This window comes from Martes martes (genome assembly GCF_963455335.1).
Source record: "Martes martes genome assembly, chromosome: 1".
In the NCBI taxonomy this organism is placed as follows: Eukaryota; Metazoa; Chordata; class Mammalia; order Carnivora; family Mustelidae; genus Martes; species Martes martes.
The window spans coordinates 80,881,261-80,901,373 of NC_137888.1; the positions used below are offsets into that span (position 1 = coordinate 80,881,261).

Genomic DNA, 20,113 nt, shown 5'->3' on the forward strand with positions numbered 1-20,113 from the left:
TCCCACCAGAGTTTAATTAAGGTGATGCCATCTTATTTTACTGATGGTGAGTCCATTGTAAAATGACAGAAGAGAGAATAATGAGCCTTCTGTGAATAATGAGCTCTTGCCACATCAGAGACAGTCTGCTGAACATCGGATTATTATGTACTTGGCTATGTGGGCCTATGTTAGCTATGTCGGTTAACTTTACCTTCATAGTCAACTCCAGTTAACTTTACCACATACACACATTATCTTTATATGGGAAGACAGTTCATTAGTTATTTGTTTTAAAAAGCATCTCATTAAAACAGCAGGCTTTGTGTTAACACAGGGGATGAGGAATTTTCTTTCCACCAATGGTTGCATGATTAAAAAAAAAAATACTGCCACTACAGAAATTTTTGTCAACTACAATTTCCCTAACACCTTGTAGTGGCTGAGGTTGCTGTCTCTGATAGAGTACTCCGCCTCCAGTCTATCTTTGTGTCAAAATCATGCTCTGATCAAAAGCAAACGGCCTCAGGAAGCCTTCCATAGTTTCCCATTCCCACCCGAAAGATAAGACAGGTTTCTTTTCTGAACTCCTAGGTTGTTCCTTCTCTACCACTCCTGGCCCTCAGACTTTCTTCCTTGCTATGAAATTGTGCCTGTTCATACTCTGCTGCCCTCTTTCTACTCCTCACTCCTTAGATGTATATATAAACATTTCTTATGAAACTGGACTGTGTATTCTCTCTCCATAGTTGGGAAAGATTAAAAAAAAACAAACCCAAAAGTACTTCCTTCAGTCACCTTGTATAGTTATAACAAAGTAGTGATAGAATTTTATATTGAGTTCTTTTATTAGAAAATGAAAATCTGGGGCACCTGGGTGGCTCAGTGGGTTAACCCTCTGCCTTCGGCTCAGGCCATGGTCTCAGGATCCTGGGAGCGTGGGGCTCTCTGGTCGGCGGGGAGCCTGCTTCCCCCTCCTGCTCTTTGCCTGCCTCTCTGCCTACTTGTGATCTCTGTCTGTCAAATAAATAAATAAAATCTTTAAAAAAAGAAAATGAAAATCTATTAAAGTAAAATATCTGCATAAAATTATGTAAATGTTCATCTTAAAACAATTCTCATGCTTTGATGCACTGATCTTCAGTGCCTGTAGATGGTATTTAATTTGATAACTGTTTTTTCATACTTCATCCTTTAAACCAGCATTCATGTCACAGTTGTATTTCCTATCTGCTGAACTAAACTACTATATTTAGATATTTTTCTGTTAAGTTTTTGAACCCCCCCTTTTTAAGGAAACAAATAAATGGGCCTGTTTAAAATTTTAAGTGACACTTATTCTGTGTTTGCAAAACAAATCATTAGTAGTAAACCACCACAGAAATTACAATTAGACTATAAAGTTCTAAAGAAAGAGAAGTTTTCTAAGTTGTCTGTTATCTTTTCCATTCTAGTGGCCTAATAACTGAGAAAAGCCTAGTTGTTTGTACCTTTTAACATAGAGTTGACGAAATAACTGTTGAAAGTTATCACCATTCACCTCTGAGTACTCCCAAGAACTTATATCTTTTAATTTGAATTTTATTCACATTATTTCAATTCTGATTATTGCTGTCAATGTTTTTAGATTATTTTACTTGAGAACTCACATTTTGGGAAATTATGGATCATCACATCCCCATGCATGCATTACCTGAAGAAATCCAAAAGGTATGATATTGTGTTATTACAGCATAATATTAAGAACATTTTAAGGTAGTTATAAAACCTGGAAGAATGATTTTAGAGGTTTTACACTTACTTTCGTCAGGGCATCTGCAATGAACTGATGGACTGGTAAGGAGAATAACCATAAGGGCCAAACTGTAGAGTTCAATTCAGTGCAAAGAATTTTTAACTTGTGAAAGAGATGTCTTTAATTCCAGCATAGTATTTGACCAGTATTTGTGGAGCTTTTGTGAAAAGAGGGCCTCAGGAATGTCCAAATACTAAGGTACTTTTCTTGTAGCTTTTCAGGAGAAGAAAGCTTGTAAAAAAATGGAAATACATGGGCCTGTTAAAAATTTTAAGTGAACCTTATTCTGTATTTGCAAAATGGATAATTAACCGTAAGCCATTATAGAAACTACAATTACTTTGTAACTTTTTGTTACAAACGCTAAATGTTGTGATGCTAAATGTTGGTGTCTCTCTCCATATAAAGGTCTATTTCAGTTTCATCTTAATTTTTGCCACTTATCATGTACCAGACACTGTTTTAAACCCTTTCACATATATCTGCTCATTGAATCTGATTAACAATCATTATTTCTTTACAGTTTCTATCCTCCTTTCCTCACTGTGAGTTCCTATCTGTCCTCAGGCAGAAGCATTTATCCTATATTTAGTTTGGCAATGCATACATTGTTAACAGTTTAATTTTTAAAAATATCTCTTTGAAACTGATTGACAAATTGTATATTGAAACCTCAAACATTAAATATCATTAATCATTGAGGTTTTTTAGTAAATCTACAGTCAACTCTTAATTAACCACCAATCCATTACTTTTTAATTAAAAATTGCAGTCATCTCTCAGATATGCTTTTATCCTTTGTGCACATTGCTTTGGGCTGCCTGTTAGCATTAATCATTCCATTGATTTAACTTGATGCTTAATGTTACTGCGTGTCCTTCAGATTTATGTAAAATGCAACCTAGAAGGAACTGGAAGGGAGAAGACCCAGAAGAAGACCTTTTAAACCATTGCATTTCTTTTTCTTCACCTTTTAAGTTACATGTAAGAGATAATAAGCACACAGAGAGCTTAGCTATGCTATATTTATCTGAGAAATGGTGCTTGTTTATGTTTGAAGACATGGTACATTCTTCCTCTCACTCAACTGAGTTCCTTCCATTGTGCTAGGCTGGTATGTAGAGATTAAGAGAAACAGAACAAAATAGTTTGAAGGAAACAATACCCACACTGCAGATCCCAAAGAAGAGGATATATAATGACATGAAAAAATAACTCTAAAAGATAGTTTATGATTTAAGTGTCATATAAAGTAGTATCTTCTTTGAGAATGGAGAGGTGGCAGGCAAGGGGGAGGAATCCCTGGTATTGGGATGGTCCACATAAGGAGCTTTATGTGGGGAACAGAACTGGAATAGGCCCTTGAAGGCAGAGTATTTCTATAGACAGATGGGAATAGGATATCCTAGGCCAGGGTAACAGAAGCTTGCTGGTGAGAAAAAGCTGGCCAAGTTAGAGGATGTTTAACAATGTAAATGTTTTGAATACATGAAAGAGTATGTATTTATTTTGACTATTGTTATAAGAGTTGCAGAATGCTTTTTTCTCATGTTTAAGTTACTATATAAGTAAATTGTTTAAAAATGATAAAAACCAAACCTTTCATAAATCTGCAGTTATATTCTTATGGCAGGAATGGCAGACAGCTGTCCATACAGTGCAGAGAAGGAACATCAAGAGAAACTCAGCTGCCTAAGGCCCTGGACAATTATGCTGATTGTAGCCCTTTTCCTGCTGAATGTTTAGAATGTAAGGTGCAGCTCTGTAATTTTTCAGACCTAAGTTAGATACATTTATACCACAAATATTTATCAAGTGCCTATTATGTGATAGACACTGTTCTGGATACTTGATTATAAAGCAGTGAAAATGTGTACACGTAGCCACAGCCTATTAAGCACAATCTAAGAATAAATCGGTTATTTGTTTTCCACAACTTCTTACCTAACTTTGATTCCTCTAGATTGTCCATAATGTAAACTTGTCAAATTGCTCACTGATCAGGCGGTCTATCTATTTAGTCAGCTTGCATACATCATTCTGTACAGAACCATGTTAAATGGATAAATAGCTTATAATGGTAATAGGAATACTTCAGATGAGAACCATTTCATTATTTTTTTCAGTTTTTTTTATATTAAGTTTTTATTTTAATTTCAGTACAGTTAACATACAAGTGTTATATTAGTTTTAGGTATACATTTTAGTGTTCAACAATCCTAGAACCATCTCATTATTAATATGAAGAAAACAAATCATTTTTTCCACCATGGCTTTGACATTGTGCTCATTTCTTTATTAGATAAACAAGTATGTGAGGTGTGTTGGTCAGTATGTGGTGACAGGTTTTTCAAAGGTTTATTTATTTATTTAATTGTTCTTCTGTTAACTTTTTGTGTTAGTTTTTATGCTGGCTCTTCTTTCTAGAGAAGCCCCTGTTGTGTTTCCATCCCCCCCCCCCTTGTGTGTAGGCAAGGAAGGTTAGTGTAGAAATTAGGAAAGAAAAGGTAAAATTTTCCTATCTCTTTCTTTCTGTACTTTTGCTATATGATCAGGAAATAGATGTCAATAAATCCCTTGAAAGATATATGATAAGGAATGTGAAAATGTACTATATTATACTATTAATAGCAAAATCGGTAGTAATTGAAAGAGTTGCAAGAAAAAGTAAAGGTGGTGGGGGCAGGTGTGAAGATCGCTGATGACAACCAGCTACAGTTAGAGAACCTATTTCCTGATTAGAAGCCTACAATTGTTAAATTAGCCCCCCCCCCAATCTCATCTTCTTAGGAAATCTTAGAAAAGAAAGAATACAATAATCTTTGACTCCCATTCCTAACTCTTTCTGCCTTTTATCATAGTTTCTGACTGAGCATAAAACACACCTCAGACATCCATATCTCTCAGTGGAAGAAAATGTAAAACAGGCCCGTGGGCTGGACAGCAGGACCACACTTGTCCACTTTGTCTGCTGCTAGACTATGGTTCTCTTCTGAATGTTCTTAGACTGTATCTCTAAATCTACTCTCTCTAGACTGAGCTAACCCCTGCCTGTGTCCGACCTCCAGTATCCAACAGCTTTGCTTGAATTTTCATCCAGTGTTCTGGAAGAATGCATTTGGTCCAAGTTTAGAATTGCCACCATTTAAAACTAAAACAATGCTTCTAAATCAGTAAAGTAATAATTCTTTATTTATTCCCTTTCTGAATGTCAACTGATGTGAGGGACAGGTGGGCTTTTGTTTTTAGAAAAAGAAGGAATGAACAACTTTCCTTTTGCTGATTTCATTAGGGGACATAGGCAGAAGTCAAAATAACTCCAACAAGCTAATGGAAAAATTAGTTCTTTTGCAAAAGTAGAACTGATCTCTTGTTTTTTTAAAACAGTGACAAAATGAACACTTGTAATAGGATTTTAGCTTCAGAAGATATTTATTACCACAGAACACAAAGTAAAATAAAAAGACCAGAGTTGTTTATTTTACAAAACAGAAGTGGTGCTGCAAGGGCTGGAGAGCACACTGTTCTTTCTGGGATAACAATCCCTTTCTCTAGTGTAACAGCTCATTTTGTCCTGTTTCAGTAAAGTAATTTTAGTACTTTGGAACTTTGAAATTTATTCAGAATAACAGTTTTATATTTCCAAGCACAGATTGTCATTGCCAGAAAAAATAAAACGTAATTTTCCAGGTCATTTTGGGCCACTGTGGCTAGGGTCAGATTTGGTGTTGAGTTAAAGTAGAAAAAGAAAGAGAATATAGTCATAGAAATGTTAGCACTAGCGTCCTGGAAAAGTGATATTTGTATGTGGGTGTATGTGTGTTGTGATTTTAAGCAGTCATAGTTTTAAAACTTAATGACAAAAGAAATAGGAAGCATTGTAATTTTTGGAGAGACTATTCAGTTAATATTGTGATCCAAGATAGTTCGTTAGGAAAAACAGTTTTTTTTTTTTTAAATAGTGCTATGAATCTTGAAAACTCTGCATCTGTCAATCTGTAGTCCAAAATACCCTTTTTTTTTTTTTTTTTTAGTCCAAAATACTTTTGTTGGCTGGCTGCAGAGAGTCATAGAGTCTAAGGTGAGGTTTCCCAGTGGAAAAATAGGTATTGGAGGAAATACACTTTGGAAGTATATTTATATAAACTGAGTGTGTCATGTATAATTTATGTGTGAAGCCAACATTTCTTAAAATTGCTCAATAAAATTTCTTTATGGGTTAATCTCTGTATTTCAGTCCCTGATTGATTTATTTTTACTTTTATTATTTTAAAAGTAAGCTTCTTATTTTGAGATCGTTGTAGATTCACATGTAGTTGCAAGAAATGATACCAAGAGATGACAGCTTCTTCTTCCCCAGCCCCCCTTCTTTCCCCAGTTTCCCCTAGTGGTAATATCTGGCAAAATTGCAGTCTCATGACCAGGATATTGACATCGATACAGTCAGGGTGTAGAACAGTTCTGTCACAACAAGGGGTCCTCATGTTGCCCTTTAATAGCCACACTCACCTCAGCCTACCTCTTCACACACCTCCACTACCCCATCTCCCACACCTAATTCATGACCCCTGGGAACCATCAATCTCCAAGAATTATGTTATCTATATGGAATCAAGCAATATGTAACCTTTTGGGATTCCTTTTTCCCGTCAGTGTAATTCTCTGGAACTTTATTCAGGTTGTTGCATGTATCATTAGTTTATTCCTTTCTGCTGCTGAGAAGTGTTCCAGGGTATGAAGGCACTGCAGTTTAACTTGTCGAAGGATGTCTGGGTTTTTTCCAGTTTTTGACTATTATGTATAAAGCTGTAAATATTCATGTGTATGTTTTTATGTGAACATATGTTTTCATTTTCCTGGGATAAATGCCCAAGAGTGCAATTTCTACAGTAGTTGAATTGTACAGTAGTTGCATGGCATGTTTAGTTTTTTAAGACACTGTCAAACTTTTCCAGAGGTCTGTCCCATTTTGCATTCTCACCAGCAATGTATGAGTGAGCCACCTTTTCTGCATCTTTACCAGAATTTGATGTCATTAGTGTTTATGTTAGCTTTTTGGATAGGTATATAGTGATACCTCATTGTAGTTTTAACTTGCATTTTGTAATGGCTAATGATGAATGTCTTTCCATGTGCTTATTTGGCGTCTGTATATATCTTCTTAAGTGAAGTCTGTCTTCATGTCGTTTGACCATGTATTTTCTAATTGGATTTTTTTTTAAACTGTTGAGTTTTGAGAGTTCTTGTGTAATCTAGATAATAGTCCTTTGTCAGATATGTGATTTGTGAATATTTTTTCCCTAGTCTATAGCTTGTCTTTTTATCCTCTTCACAGGGTCTTTTGCAGAACAAAAGTTTCAGATTTTGATAAAATCCAACTTACCAGTTTTTCCATTTATGAATTATGCTTTTGGTATCAAATATAAGAATTATTTGCCTAGAAAATCCTGAAGATTTTCTCCTAGGTTTTTTTTTCTTCTAAAATTATATTTTTATGTTTTACATTTAGGTCCATAATCATTTTGAGTTAATTTTTGTATCCGGTATGAGTTTAGTATAAGTCTGTTCATTCATTCCTTCCTCCCTCCCTTCCTCCCTCTCTTCCTCCCTTCCTTCCTCCCTCCCTCCCTTCCCTCCCTCTTTTCTTCCTTACCTCCTTCCTTTTAACCTATGAGTATCCAATTGTTCCATTACCATTTGTTGAAAAGGCTGTCTTTCGTTCACTGAATTGCTTTCGAACCATTGCAAAAAATCAGTTTGGCATATTTATGCAGATCTATTTCTGGGTTTGCTATTCTGTTCCATTGATCTATGAGTCCATCCCTCTGTTAATACCACACAGTCTTGATTGCTATAGTATGTCTTAAAATCAGGTAAAATGATTCTTTCTACTTCATTTTTTTTCAGGAATGTTTTAGCTCTTCTGGTTCCATTGCCTTTCCATATAAATTTGAGAACAATCTCGTCTATATCTTTAAAAACATTTTGCTGAAATTTTGCTGAAAGAATTACATTAAGCCTATATATATAAATTTGGGGACAATTGCTATTTTTTTTAAAGATTTGTTTATTTATTTATTTGACAGACAGAGATCACAAGTAGGCAGAGAGGCAGGCAGAGAGAGAGGGGAAAGCAGGCTCCCCGCCAGGCAGAGAACCCAATGCGGGGCTTGATCCCAGGACCCTGGGATCATGACCTGAGCCAAAGGCAGAGGCTTTAACCCACTGAGCCACCCAGGCACCCCGACAATTGCTATTTTTAATATTTTGAGTCTTCAGTATGTTTTTCTGTATATTTTAATCTTTTTTGTTTTTTTATCAGCATTTTATAGTTTTTAGCATATAAGTACTGTATATGATTTGTTAGATTTATGCCTAAGTATTTCAATTTTTTGAGCAATCGGTGTTGTATTTTAAATTTCCCTGTCCATGTGTTCACTGGCAGTCTGTACAAATATAATTAGTTTTTGTATGTTATTTTGTATGTTATTCTTCTATAACTAGAACTTATTTGTTCTAGTTTTATTGTAGATTCTTGGGATTTTCTATGTAGACAATCATGTCCTCTCAAATAGGGACAGTTTTCTTTTCTTTTTCTTTTCCTTTCCCTTTTCTTTTCTTTCTTTCTTGTATGTATATCATTTACTTCTTCTTGCCTTCTTTCCCTGGCTAGAACTTCCAGCATTATGTTGAATAAGAGTGGAGAGAATGGATATCTTTGCCTCGCTACTGATATTAGAGGAAAAAACACATAATTTTTCACTATTACCTATAATGTTGGCATAGGGGTTTTTGTAGATATTTTTTGCCAGTTGATCTTTAAATTGGTGGTCTAGCAGTTTGACTTATTGATAAGGAAGGGTCCTTATGAAATGGTCAGGTGGCCTGTATACTTAATGATTCAGGAGGTGCACTGTCCTGTCTTAAAGTGTTTCTCCCAATCCTAATGAAATTCACTAGCTAGACACTCTGCATCTTTTTGAATGGAAAGCCTCTTAGAAAGGTTAACATTTTATATTGCTGTCACTCTTACCTTTGTGAAATAATTTACCTGTTTTTTTCTTCCTTATTCAAGTATGAAAAGCCTGGGAGGGGTGGAATAAGGAAGAAGGAACAGTTTTGGAGCAGAGAATGCCTCAGATGGGCAGCAGTAGGTTACTCAAGTGCCTTTTCTAGGTAAAGCACAAACAAGAACTTTGAAAAGGTTCCAAAGCCTAATTAAACCTTTTAAAAATTTTGCATCATTTTTATGTTAAATAACAAAATTTTTAAAGTACAAACACTGCACATGAGCAGTTTATTTTATAATTTATTTTTAAATAGCTGTATGTTTGTTTAATATACTGTATATGTTGACGCCTCTGCCAAAGTGCACCTTGTAGAAAGCAAAAACATCCTGCTAATGATAGCTCTTTTGTCAAGAATGACAGCATGTCATTATTTTACTTACAAAATGAGGACATGATATAACACAAGTTATAAGAATGAAGCACAAATTATGTTTCACAAAAAACAGATAACTTTTACTTATTTCATTTGGGAACATAATTATAGTATTCAATAATTTCTCAAGTTTGACAAAAATGTCCTAAGTAATTAGCCCATACAAACAAAGAATTTGAAAGGGTTATTACATTTCTTTCTATTATAGTTTTACTTATGGAAAATTATTTACAAGTTAATAACATTGAAAACTTTTGTTCAATATACTTATTTAGCATAGATCAATCAGTGATTCAGATTGTACTAGGCCAAATCTGGAGACTCTTCTTATGGACTTATTATTTTATAATTTGATTGTCTTGTTTCCTAGATCATAATGTCATGTTTGGGCTCTCTTTGTTGAACTTCTAGAAGACCTGTTCTATAAAATGTATTACTTCATAGATTTCAGCTCCCTCCACCCTACCTTAATGGCTGTGGTAGAATAGCATTCTAATAGCTTTTGAAACTGTGAAATGTATACTCTTTCTGTTTTGTACATCAGGCTGCAAATAAGTTCCAGCCAGCAAGAGTCTTCTTTGGGATGAGGATAAGGCATTTTGCCAGAATCTGGGCAAGAACCATGATTAATGGGCATAAGCTTAAGAATGAAAGTGCCTCCAAGTAAGAAATATAATTTTCAAATTGATGAGAAGGAACCAAAACTCACAATGAGCAAAGGAATTATAAGAAAATACCCATCTGCTCTGAATTAGTTCAGGTCTCTTGACCTAGATAAATTATATTCACAGGAACTGTCAATACTTTTGCTTGGGATGGTGGAACTACTCTTGGTGATCTTTGAGAACATGGAGAGAGTAAGAGGATAACGTACACATGCCATCCCATGTGTAAAATAACCATAAATCACAACCAGTGAACTCAATTTCAATCCCAGACAATATACTAGAATATATTTATTAGACAGTGATGGGGGGGTACCTGGGTGGGTCAGTTAGGTAAGCGTCTGTGTTCAGCTCAGGTCATGGTTTGAGGGCCCTGGGATCCAGCCTGGCATCAGGCTCTCTGCTGAGTGGGGAGTCTGCTTCTCCTTCTCCTTCTGCTCCTCTCCCAGCTCATGCACAGGCATGTGAGCTCTCACTCTTTTAAATACATAAATAAAATCTTAAAAAATAAAAGGTGATTTGTGAGGATATGCTAGAGAAAGCAATAACTCTTGAGCCAATTTTATGTTCATTAAGGGAAGTGGCATGTAGGTTCTGCCATTCCATTTTGTTTTCAGTTAGTAGATCTAGGAACTGTGGTAGCCATAGAATATATGGGCCTTATGAAGACATTTGACAAAGTTCGTCATAATATTCCTGAAGATGATATGAATCAGTATAAAGATAATTGGGTAGTTTAGTAACCAACTGAAAAGTGTACCTTCAGCTCTTCAAATGTGCTGACATGCTGTGGAGTTCTTTCCTCAATTTTGTCATAGTCAACATTTTTAATCAATGAATTGGATGAATAAAGGAACTTATAAGGATCAGTTTTGAAAAAGACACAAAGTTTAAAATTTCCTGGATACCAAAGTCAGTAAATAAAGGCTGAGTCTAAGACACACCTATTTTCAAAATACATGTGTGTCAAAGATATTTATGTAAAAGTATATATGTTATTTATTTATTTACATTTATAATTATATTTATTTTTATGCATTTCTATCTGAAAACCTATTACTCACATAATAGAATGAAGTTTTTTGGTTATAAGAAATAGGTAGTTTAAGGGGGTAGGGGAGTAGTGCAGGAAGATTGGGCATGGACCCCTAAAGGCAAGTAGGGCAGCTAGGTCTCAAGAGGAACTGAGGTGAGGAATTCTCAGGGCATTGGTTCTTTTTCTCCTCTCTTACTCTGGATCCAGATTATCTTTGTCTTATCTTGTGTCTGTGTGTCTTCTCATTTTTCTCCCTCATTCCAGTAATATGGCTAACTCTGTACCTTGCATATGATCCTTCTCCATTAAGACTGCCTAAACGTGTCCCAAATACCTGGGTCTTCAACACTTATAAGTCTGGTTGGCCCATACCAGCTTAGGGCTTGGTTCTTCTTGGTCTAATATCTAATCCTCATCCCCCAATCAGCCATGGCTAGGGAGAATGGGTAGACAGAGTTTTAGTCATTTTACCAAACAGAGCAGCCAGTACCATAGAAGGTGGATTCTCTAAAAAAGCAGACATAGGTGGGAAGGAATAGATTGGTATATTTAATATAATGAAAGATAATTTTGAACTAAGTACTTTTTAAAAATAGGGCCTTTATTTAACATAAAACCCTGTTGTAGTATATAATATTAACGTATAATGCTGAAAATATGGAAGACAGTTGTGTTGCAGTAGAAAATACTTTCATTGATATTACTTATGAGATATTAGAATGAGGGAGGTTTGAGCCCTCTCTTACTCTGTTTTAGCGAGACCAACCACGCTGGAGTATTCAATTCTGGGCACCATACTTTGAGACATATATAGAACACTGGAACAAGTTCAGAGGAAATTATTTAGAATAAGGAAGAAATTCAAAAACATGTCATATGGGAAACAGCTGAGGGAACTGGAAGTGTTGACCTGGAGAAGAGAAGATATGGAGTGTTCCTGAAAACTGCTTTTAAGTATTAGAAAGAGCTCTGTGTTGTTCCACATGGTTTCTAGGAGGTCTAGGGCCAGTGGATGTTCCAGGGAGGCAGATCTGGGGTCAGCATGAGAAGGAATTTCCTGGTAGACAAAGCCATCAGAAGATAGACAGGCTGCTTATATCATTTGGGACGTTGAAATAGAGTCAGGATAATGACTTACTAGATTGGAATAGACTTTAGGAACCCATCCAGAGCTTGAACCAAGTTATCTTTATGATTTCTTCCAAACTTGTTATTTTACAAATCTGTAAATTTGGTATTGCTGGCAGTTAGATGATTGATATAGTCATTCGTCTGTATCCCACAGTATTATGTTTTTTAATTTGAAATTTTTATTATTGAACTTTAGATGAGCAAAATGTTACTGTGTAAGAATTTGTTACTAGTTTGTTTCATCTGACTCTTGTGTAATTGTACTGATAGGCAGATGAAGTAGTGTCACTCCTAGTTATGGGAGCAGCTTCTACAATCTTTAAAAGAAATTTTTAAAAAAGATTTTATTTATTTATTTGACATAGAGAGACACAGCGAGAGAGAGAACACAAGCAGGGTGAGTGGGAGAGGGAGAAGCAGACTTCCCCTGAGCAGAGAGACCCACGTGCAGGGCTTGATCCCAGGGCTCTGGGATCATGACCTGAGCTGAAGGCAGACGCTTAATGACTGAGCCACCCAGGCCCCCCCCCTACTTTTTATTAAAAGCAATTTTTAAAAAAAGATTTTATTCATTTATTTGACAAAGACACAGCAAGAGAGGGAACACAAGCAGAGGGAGTGGGAGAGGGAGAAGTTTCTACAATCTTAAGGGAGGTTGCATTAAAAGTAACCCTTCAAGTGTTGCTTTCATTTTAGTGCCTTGGAGCAAATATTTAATGAAGCTGTCTCTCATTCTTTGTGAATAGCAAGACAAGTAGAGTAGTCTACTTGAAGAATATTTATATACTTGAGACAGAAAAAAGAAGGACCTCTCTCTTGACTTTGCTTAAAATTCCATTTTTAATGGAATTTAATGGAATAATGCTCTTATGTTGACTAGAGATGTATGAACATTTTATTTGATGGAAGGAAGAGAATTTAGCTGACCGTCACATGGCAGATAAATATGACATAAATGGTTACAGGCATAGGTGCTGGGTTTAGATAGACTTGGGTTTAACCTGTGTCTCCAAATATCAACTGGTTATGCAACTTCAGTGGTCACCATTTCCCTATCTAGAAAATCTACCACAGGTATCTACCGTACCTATGTGAAGGGAAAAGAACAGAGAGAGAAGAGGTTGGGTTCAAAATGTTTTTGCTATTTGTGGTTTTATGACAGAATTCTGGCATAAATTCTCTTAAATTCTGTAAAAATCATAAAATGTTAAAACTGAACAGGAACTGAAGAGTTCATTTGGTCCAATGCCAGAATTTTTTAAATGAGGAAAAATAAGATCTGAAAAAGCCAAGAAGCATCTCCAGGTTCACAGTGCAGCTGGCAGTAAAAGGCCAGTGATTTCTCTCCACTTCATGGAAAACTCATCTTAAAACAAGAATTTTAAAGATATTTTCATCATTTTTAGTTTTATTTTACGGAAAATGTTCCAAGGATAAATCTTTCTTAGAGATACTGTGGAGAAATAATCACTCTGAAAGACCCTTTTCTAATTCCAAGATTTTGTGTCAGAGTCGGTATCATGCCAGTTTTTAAAATTTTACCCAGATGTAGGCAATGTCATAATCATTACTCCGTGGCATAGTCCAGTGTACATTTACTTCAGCTGACCGACCTAGTTGCTTATCTTCATATCTTCAGTGGAACTTTGCTTTTCAGAATTTAAAAAATATCATTTCAATGTATGTATGTCTGTCTGTTTTCTAGATGTCTCCTGAAGAAAAAGTTTGTAAGTACTGTGGAGTCAGCTATCTGATCCTTCACGAGTTTAAGGCTATGGAAGAAAAAGTGAAGGCAATGGAAAAAGAGATGAAATTTTATCAAGGAAGTGTAGACCGTGAAAAGAGACTTCAAGAAAAGCTACGGTCTCTTAGTCAAGATTTTGAACAGTACAAAATTGACAATGAATCTAAAACAGAAAGGTTAGAGTCTATTATTCTCTTCTGTCATTTATTTAGTTTGAAAGAAAAGTACAGGAAAGAAATAGACTTTGAATGTTTTTCTAAAATTTCTCTGTATCAGTTATGTTACAATTTAATATATTTGAGTTCATTTTATTATTAATAATTATTAAATATAATTACTATGGTTTGAGCATTTCTTTAAGACATATATTTAAGTAATTAGAAATCAGTTAATTCAGTAATTATATGGTGAGATGGGTCAAGTTTTAATTTTCCCCAGATGTATATCCTAATTTTATCATTAGGAAGATTCGTTTAGCAAAAACCAGGTGAATTTTGGTAGTTTTTGATACTTGATATTGTTTTTAAATGGCCTCAAACATTTAGATTTATAGAATAAGGTTTTCATGTTTTGAAAAGGATGCCAAAACATTAATATTGGTACATGATTCTAATTCACTGAAATTTGAATAAAATTGAAGAATGGGTTCCTGATGCTGTTGAATCTAATCAGCAATTTAGTCTGCTTAAAGACAGCTCAGTGGATTTATACAGACACTTCTGTAGAAGGGTTTTGCTGGTATTTTACGGCTTTTCCTTTTTTATAAGTGAATATTTCTCCATTTAAAATATCAACAGTTGATGTTAGTAAATCTTGAATTAACGAAGGTAATGAGTATCATGTCTTTGTAAAAGTAGGAACTTTGTTAGATCTCCTAGGATTAAGAACTTCAATTACATTTTATTATAAATTTTTATAATTACATTAAATCTCCATTGAGCCTGATAGTTCTTAGAGTATTACTATGAAAATTTTGTTACAGTTTTTCAAATGAATGAATTTCAAATCTGAATAATAAAGTATTTTGTAATATTTGGGTAGAAAAATAAAAAGTTTGAATATTCAGTTTAAAATTTTAGAGTTGGAGGGTTTTTGCCTGTCAGAGCAGAAATTCTTCTGCTTGCTGTATTTACATTTTACTTTCTTTAATAACATATTACATTATATAAGTCATATATAAATACACAAAGTAAAAGAAGTATATAGAAGAAAAGGCAAGGAGTTCCCTTTTTATTCTGATTTCTTCTTACTGGAGATAAAATTGTTTTTAATGCCTTGGTGTATATCTTTCTAGGTCCTTTGTTGTGCCTTTACCCTCATTGTAGTTATATTTGTTTAAGATATATAATGTATTATATAAGACATATAATTTAAAAACCTTTATCTTTTAATAGGCCAGTTTTTAATATAAGCAATATATTAAATATATCATTCTGTGACTTTTGCCACTTAATTTATATATATTGAAAAGTGTTCTGTGTTAATATATATAGATTTATCTTTTTATCTGTTACATTTTCCTTACTAAGAATATGCTATAATTTACTTAACCCTTTTTCTTTTCAACATTTAGATTATTTCCAATACTTATTACAGACAGTACCTATATTTATATTCTTGTGTATGTATATTTTCCATGGGATAAATTCCTAGACATGAAATTGCTGAAAGAAAGGAAAAGCCAATTTAAAATTCTAATAAATGTTATACCAAATTGTCCTTTGAGAAGATAGTGTTAATTTTTATTTGGCCAATTGTTTATAAAGTGGCCATTTTCCTACTTGTTGTTAATATTAGAGTTTTCCAGATTTTTACTTTTTTTTTTAAGGGGAGAGAGGGGCAGATGTAGAGGAAGAGAGAGAATCCCATGCATGCTCCATGCCCATTGTGGAGCCTGATGCAGGGCTTGATCTCATGACCCTGAGATCACGGCCTGAGCCAAAATCAAGAGTTGAATGCTTCAATGACTGAGCCACCCAGGCATCCCATCAAATTTTTGCTTTTTTCTTGAGTCAAAAAAGTTACTTCTTTGGTGTTTAATTTGTGTTTCTTTATTACTAATGATGTTGAGCATTTTTTCATATGTTTATTAGACATTTATATTTCTTCCTCTATTAATTATTTGTTCATATCTATTGTCCAAATTTCTATTAGGTTGTTTAATTTTATCTATAGGAGTTTTTAATATAACATGGATATTATACTTTGTTTATATATGTTGCTAATATTTTCTCATGGTTGCTTATCTTTTAGTTCATTGTGTTTTTTCTGCATTGATTTTTTTGTTTGTTTGTTTGTTTACTATTCCATGCCAAATTCTTTTTTTTTTTTTTTTTTTTTTTTTTTTTTTAATATTTTATTTATTTGACAGACAGAAATCACAACTAGGCAGAGAGGCAGGCGGAGAGAGAGAGAGAGGGGGAAGCAGGCTCCCTGCAGAGCAGAGAGCCCGACATGGGGCTCGATCCCAAGACCCTGGGATCATGACCTGAGCCGAAGGCAGAGGCTTTAACCCACTGAGCCACCCAGGCGCCCCTCCATGCCAAATTCTGATCAGGGTTCTGTGTCAAGTTCTCTTGGTTGTGAACAACAGAAACTTATCTGACTAACAATAACCTAGATTTAGCCAAGTTGAAAAACCAACATATGTTTAAAACTATTATAGCATTGATGTTTTAGTTAACTTTTTAAAAAATTTTATTTATTTGTTTGACAGAGATCACAAGTAGGCAGAGAGGCATGCAGAGAGACAGAGTGCAGGAATCAGGCTCCCTGCTGAGCAGAGAGCCTGATGCGGGGCTTGATCCCAGGACCCTGAGATCATGACCTGAGCCAAAGGCAGAGGCTTAACCCACTGAGCCACCCAGGTGCCCCTTTAGTTAATTTTTTAATCTATTTGGAATTAATTTTTATCTGGTGGATTTATAATTTCATGTTTATTGTTGTTTTCTAAATGTGTGACTTGTTGTCCCAATGTTATTTTTTTATATCTTTTATTCTTTCTCCCTTGATTTGAAATGCCACCTATTAATTTCTATTCTTGTAAATTTCTGGACTCTCTGTTTTATACTATTTTTTTTTTTCTGTTTTATACTATTGATGTCTTGGTCCATTTGGGCAGATATAACAAGTACCATAGACTGGATGGTTATAAACAACATTATTTATTTATTTCTCTCAATTCTGGAGGCTGGGAAGTCCAAGATCAAGATGCTGGTGTATTTGGAAGGGTAGCTCCTCCCACCCCTTCATGGTTCATAGATAGCTGTGTTTTTGCTGTGTCCTTACAAGGTAGAAGAGACAAGAGAGCTCTCCAAGGTCTCTTTTAGGACACTAATCCCGTTCATGAGGACAAAAATCCTCCATGCTCTGCTGATTCATCCTTCCCTCCCTCTTAAGGATTGGCAACACTGTTTCATTTGCTCTCTTCATAGTTTTGTTTTTTTCCAGAATGTCATATAGTTGGAATCATACAACATATAGCCTTTTCAAGTTCTTTTACTTAGTAGTTAGTATTTAAGCATTTAACTTTCCTGCATGTCCTTTAATGGCTTGATAGCTCATTTCTTTTTAGCATTGAATAATATTCCATTGTCTGGATGCACCACAGTTTATTTCTCCTTTCACCTTCTGAAGGACATCTTGATTGCTTCCAAGTTTCGGCAGTTATGAGTAAAGCTGCCATAAATATTCATGTGCAGATTTTGTATGGACCTACATTTTCAGCTCTATTGAATAAATACCCAAGAATTTGATTCCTGGATCATATGGTAAGAGTATGTATAATTTTGTAAGAAACTGCCAGATTGTCTTTCAAAGTGGCTCTATCAATTTGCTTTCCTCGCAGCAATGAGTGAGAACTCCTGTTACCACATCCTCACCAGAATTTGGTGGTGTTGGTGTTTTGGATTTTGGCCATTCTGATAGGTGTGTAGTAGTATTTCATTGTTGTTTTAATTTTCATTTCCCTGAAATACATTTCATTTCCCTGATATACAATGTTGAACATCTCTTCAAATGCTTGTTATTTGTTCATCTTTGATGAGGTATTATTTAGGTCTTTTGCCCATTTTTTAAAAGATGTATTTATTTTAAAGAGAGAGAGAAAGATCATGAGTGGGAGGGGTTATGGTAAGGGAGAGAGAATCTTAAGCAGATTCCACACTAAGCATGGAGCCCAACTTGGGGCTTGATATCAGGACCCCGAGATCACAACCTGAGCTGAAACCAAGAGTTAAATGGTTAACTGACTGCACCACCCAGGTGCCTCACATTGTTTAAAAAAGATTTATTTATTTATGTGTTTGTGGGAGGGGAGGAGCAGAGGGAGAGTTTTAGCAGACCCCATACTGAGCTCGAAGCCCAATGTGGGGCTCTATCTCATGACCCTGAGATCTTGACCTGAGTGAAAACTGAGAGACTGATGCCTAACCAGCTGTGTCAGTGGGGGCACCTCAGCCCTTTTGCCCATTTTTGTATCAGATTGATAGTTTTCTTAGTGTTAAGAGTTACTTGTATATTTTTGATAATACTTCTTTATTGGATATGTTTTTTGCAAGTATTTTCTCCAAGTCTGTGGCTTTGTCTTCTAATTCTCTTGACATTCTCTTTAGCAGAGCAGGTATTTAAATTTAATGAAGTCCATCTTATCATTTATTTCATGAAACTTGCCTTTGGTGTTGTATCTAAAAAAGTTATCACCATAACCAAGGTAATCAAACTTTTGTCCTGTCATTTTCTAGTTTTGTATTTTATATTTAGGTCTATGATACATTTGAGTTAATTTTTGTGAAGGTTGTAAGGTCTGGTTTTTTGTTTGTTTGTTTGTTTTTCTGCATGTGGATGTCTTTTAGTTGCTTTCACCACTCTATGTTAAAGAGACTCTCTTTTCTCCATTGTGTTTGCCTTTGCTCCTTTGTCAAAGAGCAGTTGACTATATTTATGTAGATCTGTTTCTGGACTCTCTATTCTGTTCTATTAATCTCTTCTTTTACCAGTACTACATTATTTTAATTATTGTAGCTTATAGTAAATCTTGAAGCCAGGTAGTGCCAGTCCAAATTTTTTTTTTCTCCTTCAGTATTGAATTGGCTGTTCTAAGTCTTTTGTCTCTCCATGTAAACTTCAGAATCCATTTTTTCATATCCACAAAATAACTTGTGGAATTTTAATTGATATTGAATTAAATCTGTACATCAAGTTGGGAAGAATTGATATCTTTATATATTGAGTCTTCCTGTCCAAAACATGGAATATCTCTCAATTTATTTAGTTATTCTTTGTTTTCTTTTTTCTTTCTTTCAAATTTTTATTTAAATTCTAGTTAGTTAACATATAGTGTAATATTTAGAATTTAGTGATTCATCACTTACATATAACACCCAATATTCATCACAACAAGTGCTCTCCTTAATACCCATCCTCTGTTTAGCCCATCCCTCACCCACCTCTCACCATTGACCCTCAGTTTGTTCTTTATTGTTAAGAGTCTCTTATGGTTTGTTTCCCTCCCTCTTTCCCCCCACTTCCTTTATGTTTTGTTCCTTAAATTCCACAAATGATTTCATATAGATAGATAGATAGATAGATAGATAGATAGATAGATATAGATATATATATCTCCCACATCATCTTTATCTATTCATCAGCTGATGGGACTTGGGCTCTCTCCATAGTTTGGCTATTATTGATAATGCCGCTGTAAACATCGGGGTGCATGTACCCCTTTGAATCTGGGTGTTTTTTTTTTTTTTTATCCTTTGGGTAAATACCTAGTAGTGCTGTTGCTGGGTCATAGAGTTATTCTATTTTTAACTTTTTGAGGAACTTACATGCTATTTTCCAGAGTGACTGCACCAGTTTGCATTCTCACCAACAGCATAAGGGGGTTCCCTTTTTTCGGCATCCTCCCCAGCATCTGTTGTTTCCTGTGTTGTTAATTTAACCATTATGACAGGTATAAGGTGGTATCTCATCATGGTTTTGATTTATATTTCCCTGATGATGAGTGATGTTGAGTATCTTTTCATGTGTTTGTTGGCCATCTGTTCTTCTTTGGAAAAATGTCTATTTATGACTTCTGCCCATTTCTAAGCTGGATTATCTACATTTTATTTTCTTATTTAGATCTTGTACATATTTTATTAGAGTTTCTTAGGGTTGTGCCTAAGTATTTCATTTGGGGGGGTACTAATACAAATGGTAATCTGTTTTTAATTTCAAATTCCATGTGTTTGTAGTATATAAGAAATTGACTCTTGAATGTTCACCTTGTATCTGGCAACCTTGCTATAATCACTTACTAGTTCTGGGAGTTTTCT

At 34.8% G+C, this 20,113-nt stretch overlaps 1 protein-coding gene across 1 annotated transcript in view; it reads left to right on the top strand.

Moving 5' to 3' along the window:
* Nucleotides 1-1,641: 1,641 nt before the first annotated feature.
* LEKR1 (leucine, glutamate and lysine rich 1) overlaps nucleotides 1,642-20,113 on the top strand; it is a gene marked incomplete at its 5' end in the record, with an annotated part of 183,857 nt that continues 165,385 nt past the window's right edge. Inside the window, 2 exons of the mRNA XM_080825190.1 lie at nucleotides 1,642-1,689; nucleotides 13,755-13,969. Coding sequence (XP_080681316.1) covers nucleotides 1,642-1,689; nucleotides 13,755-13,969 — 263 coding nt within the window. The remainder of the gene's footprint in view (nucleotides 1,690-13,754; nucleotides 13,970-20,113) is intronic.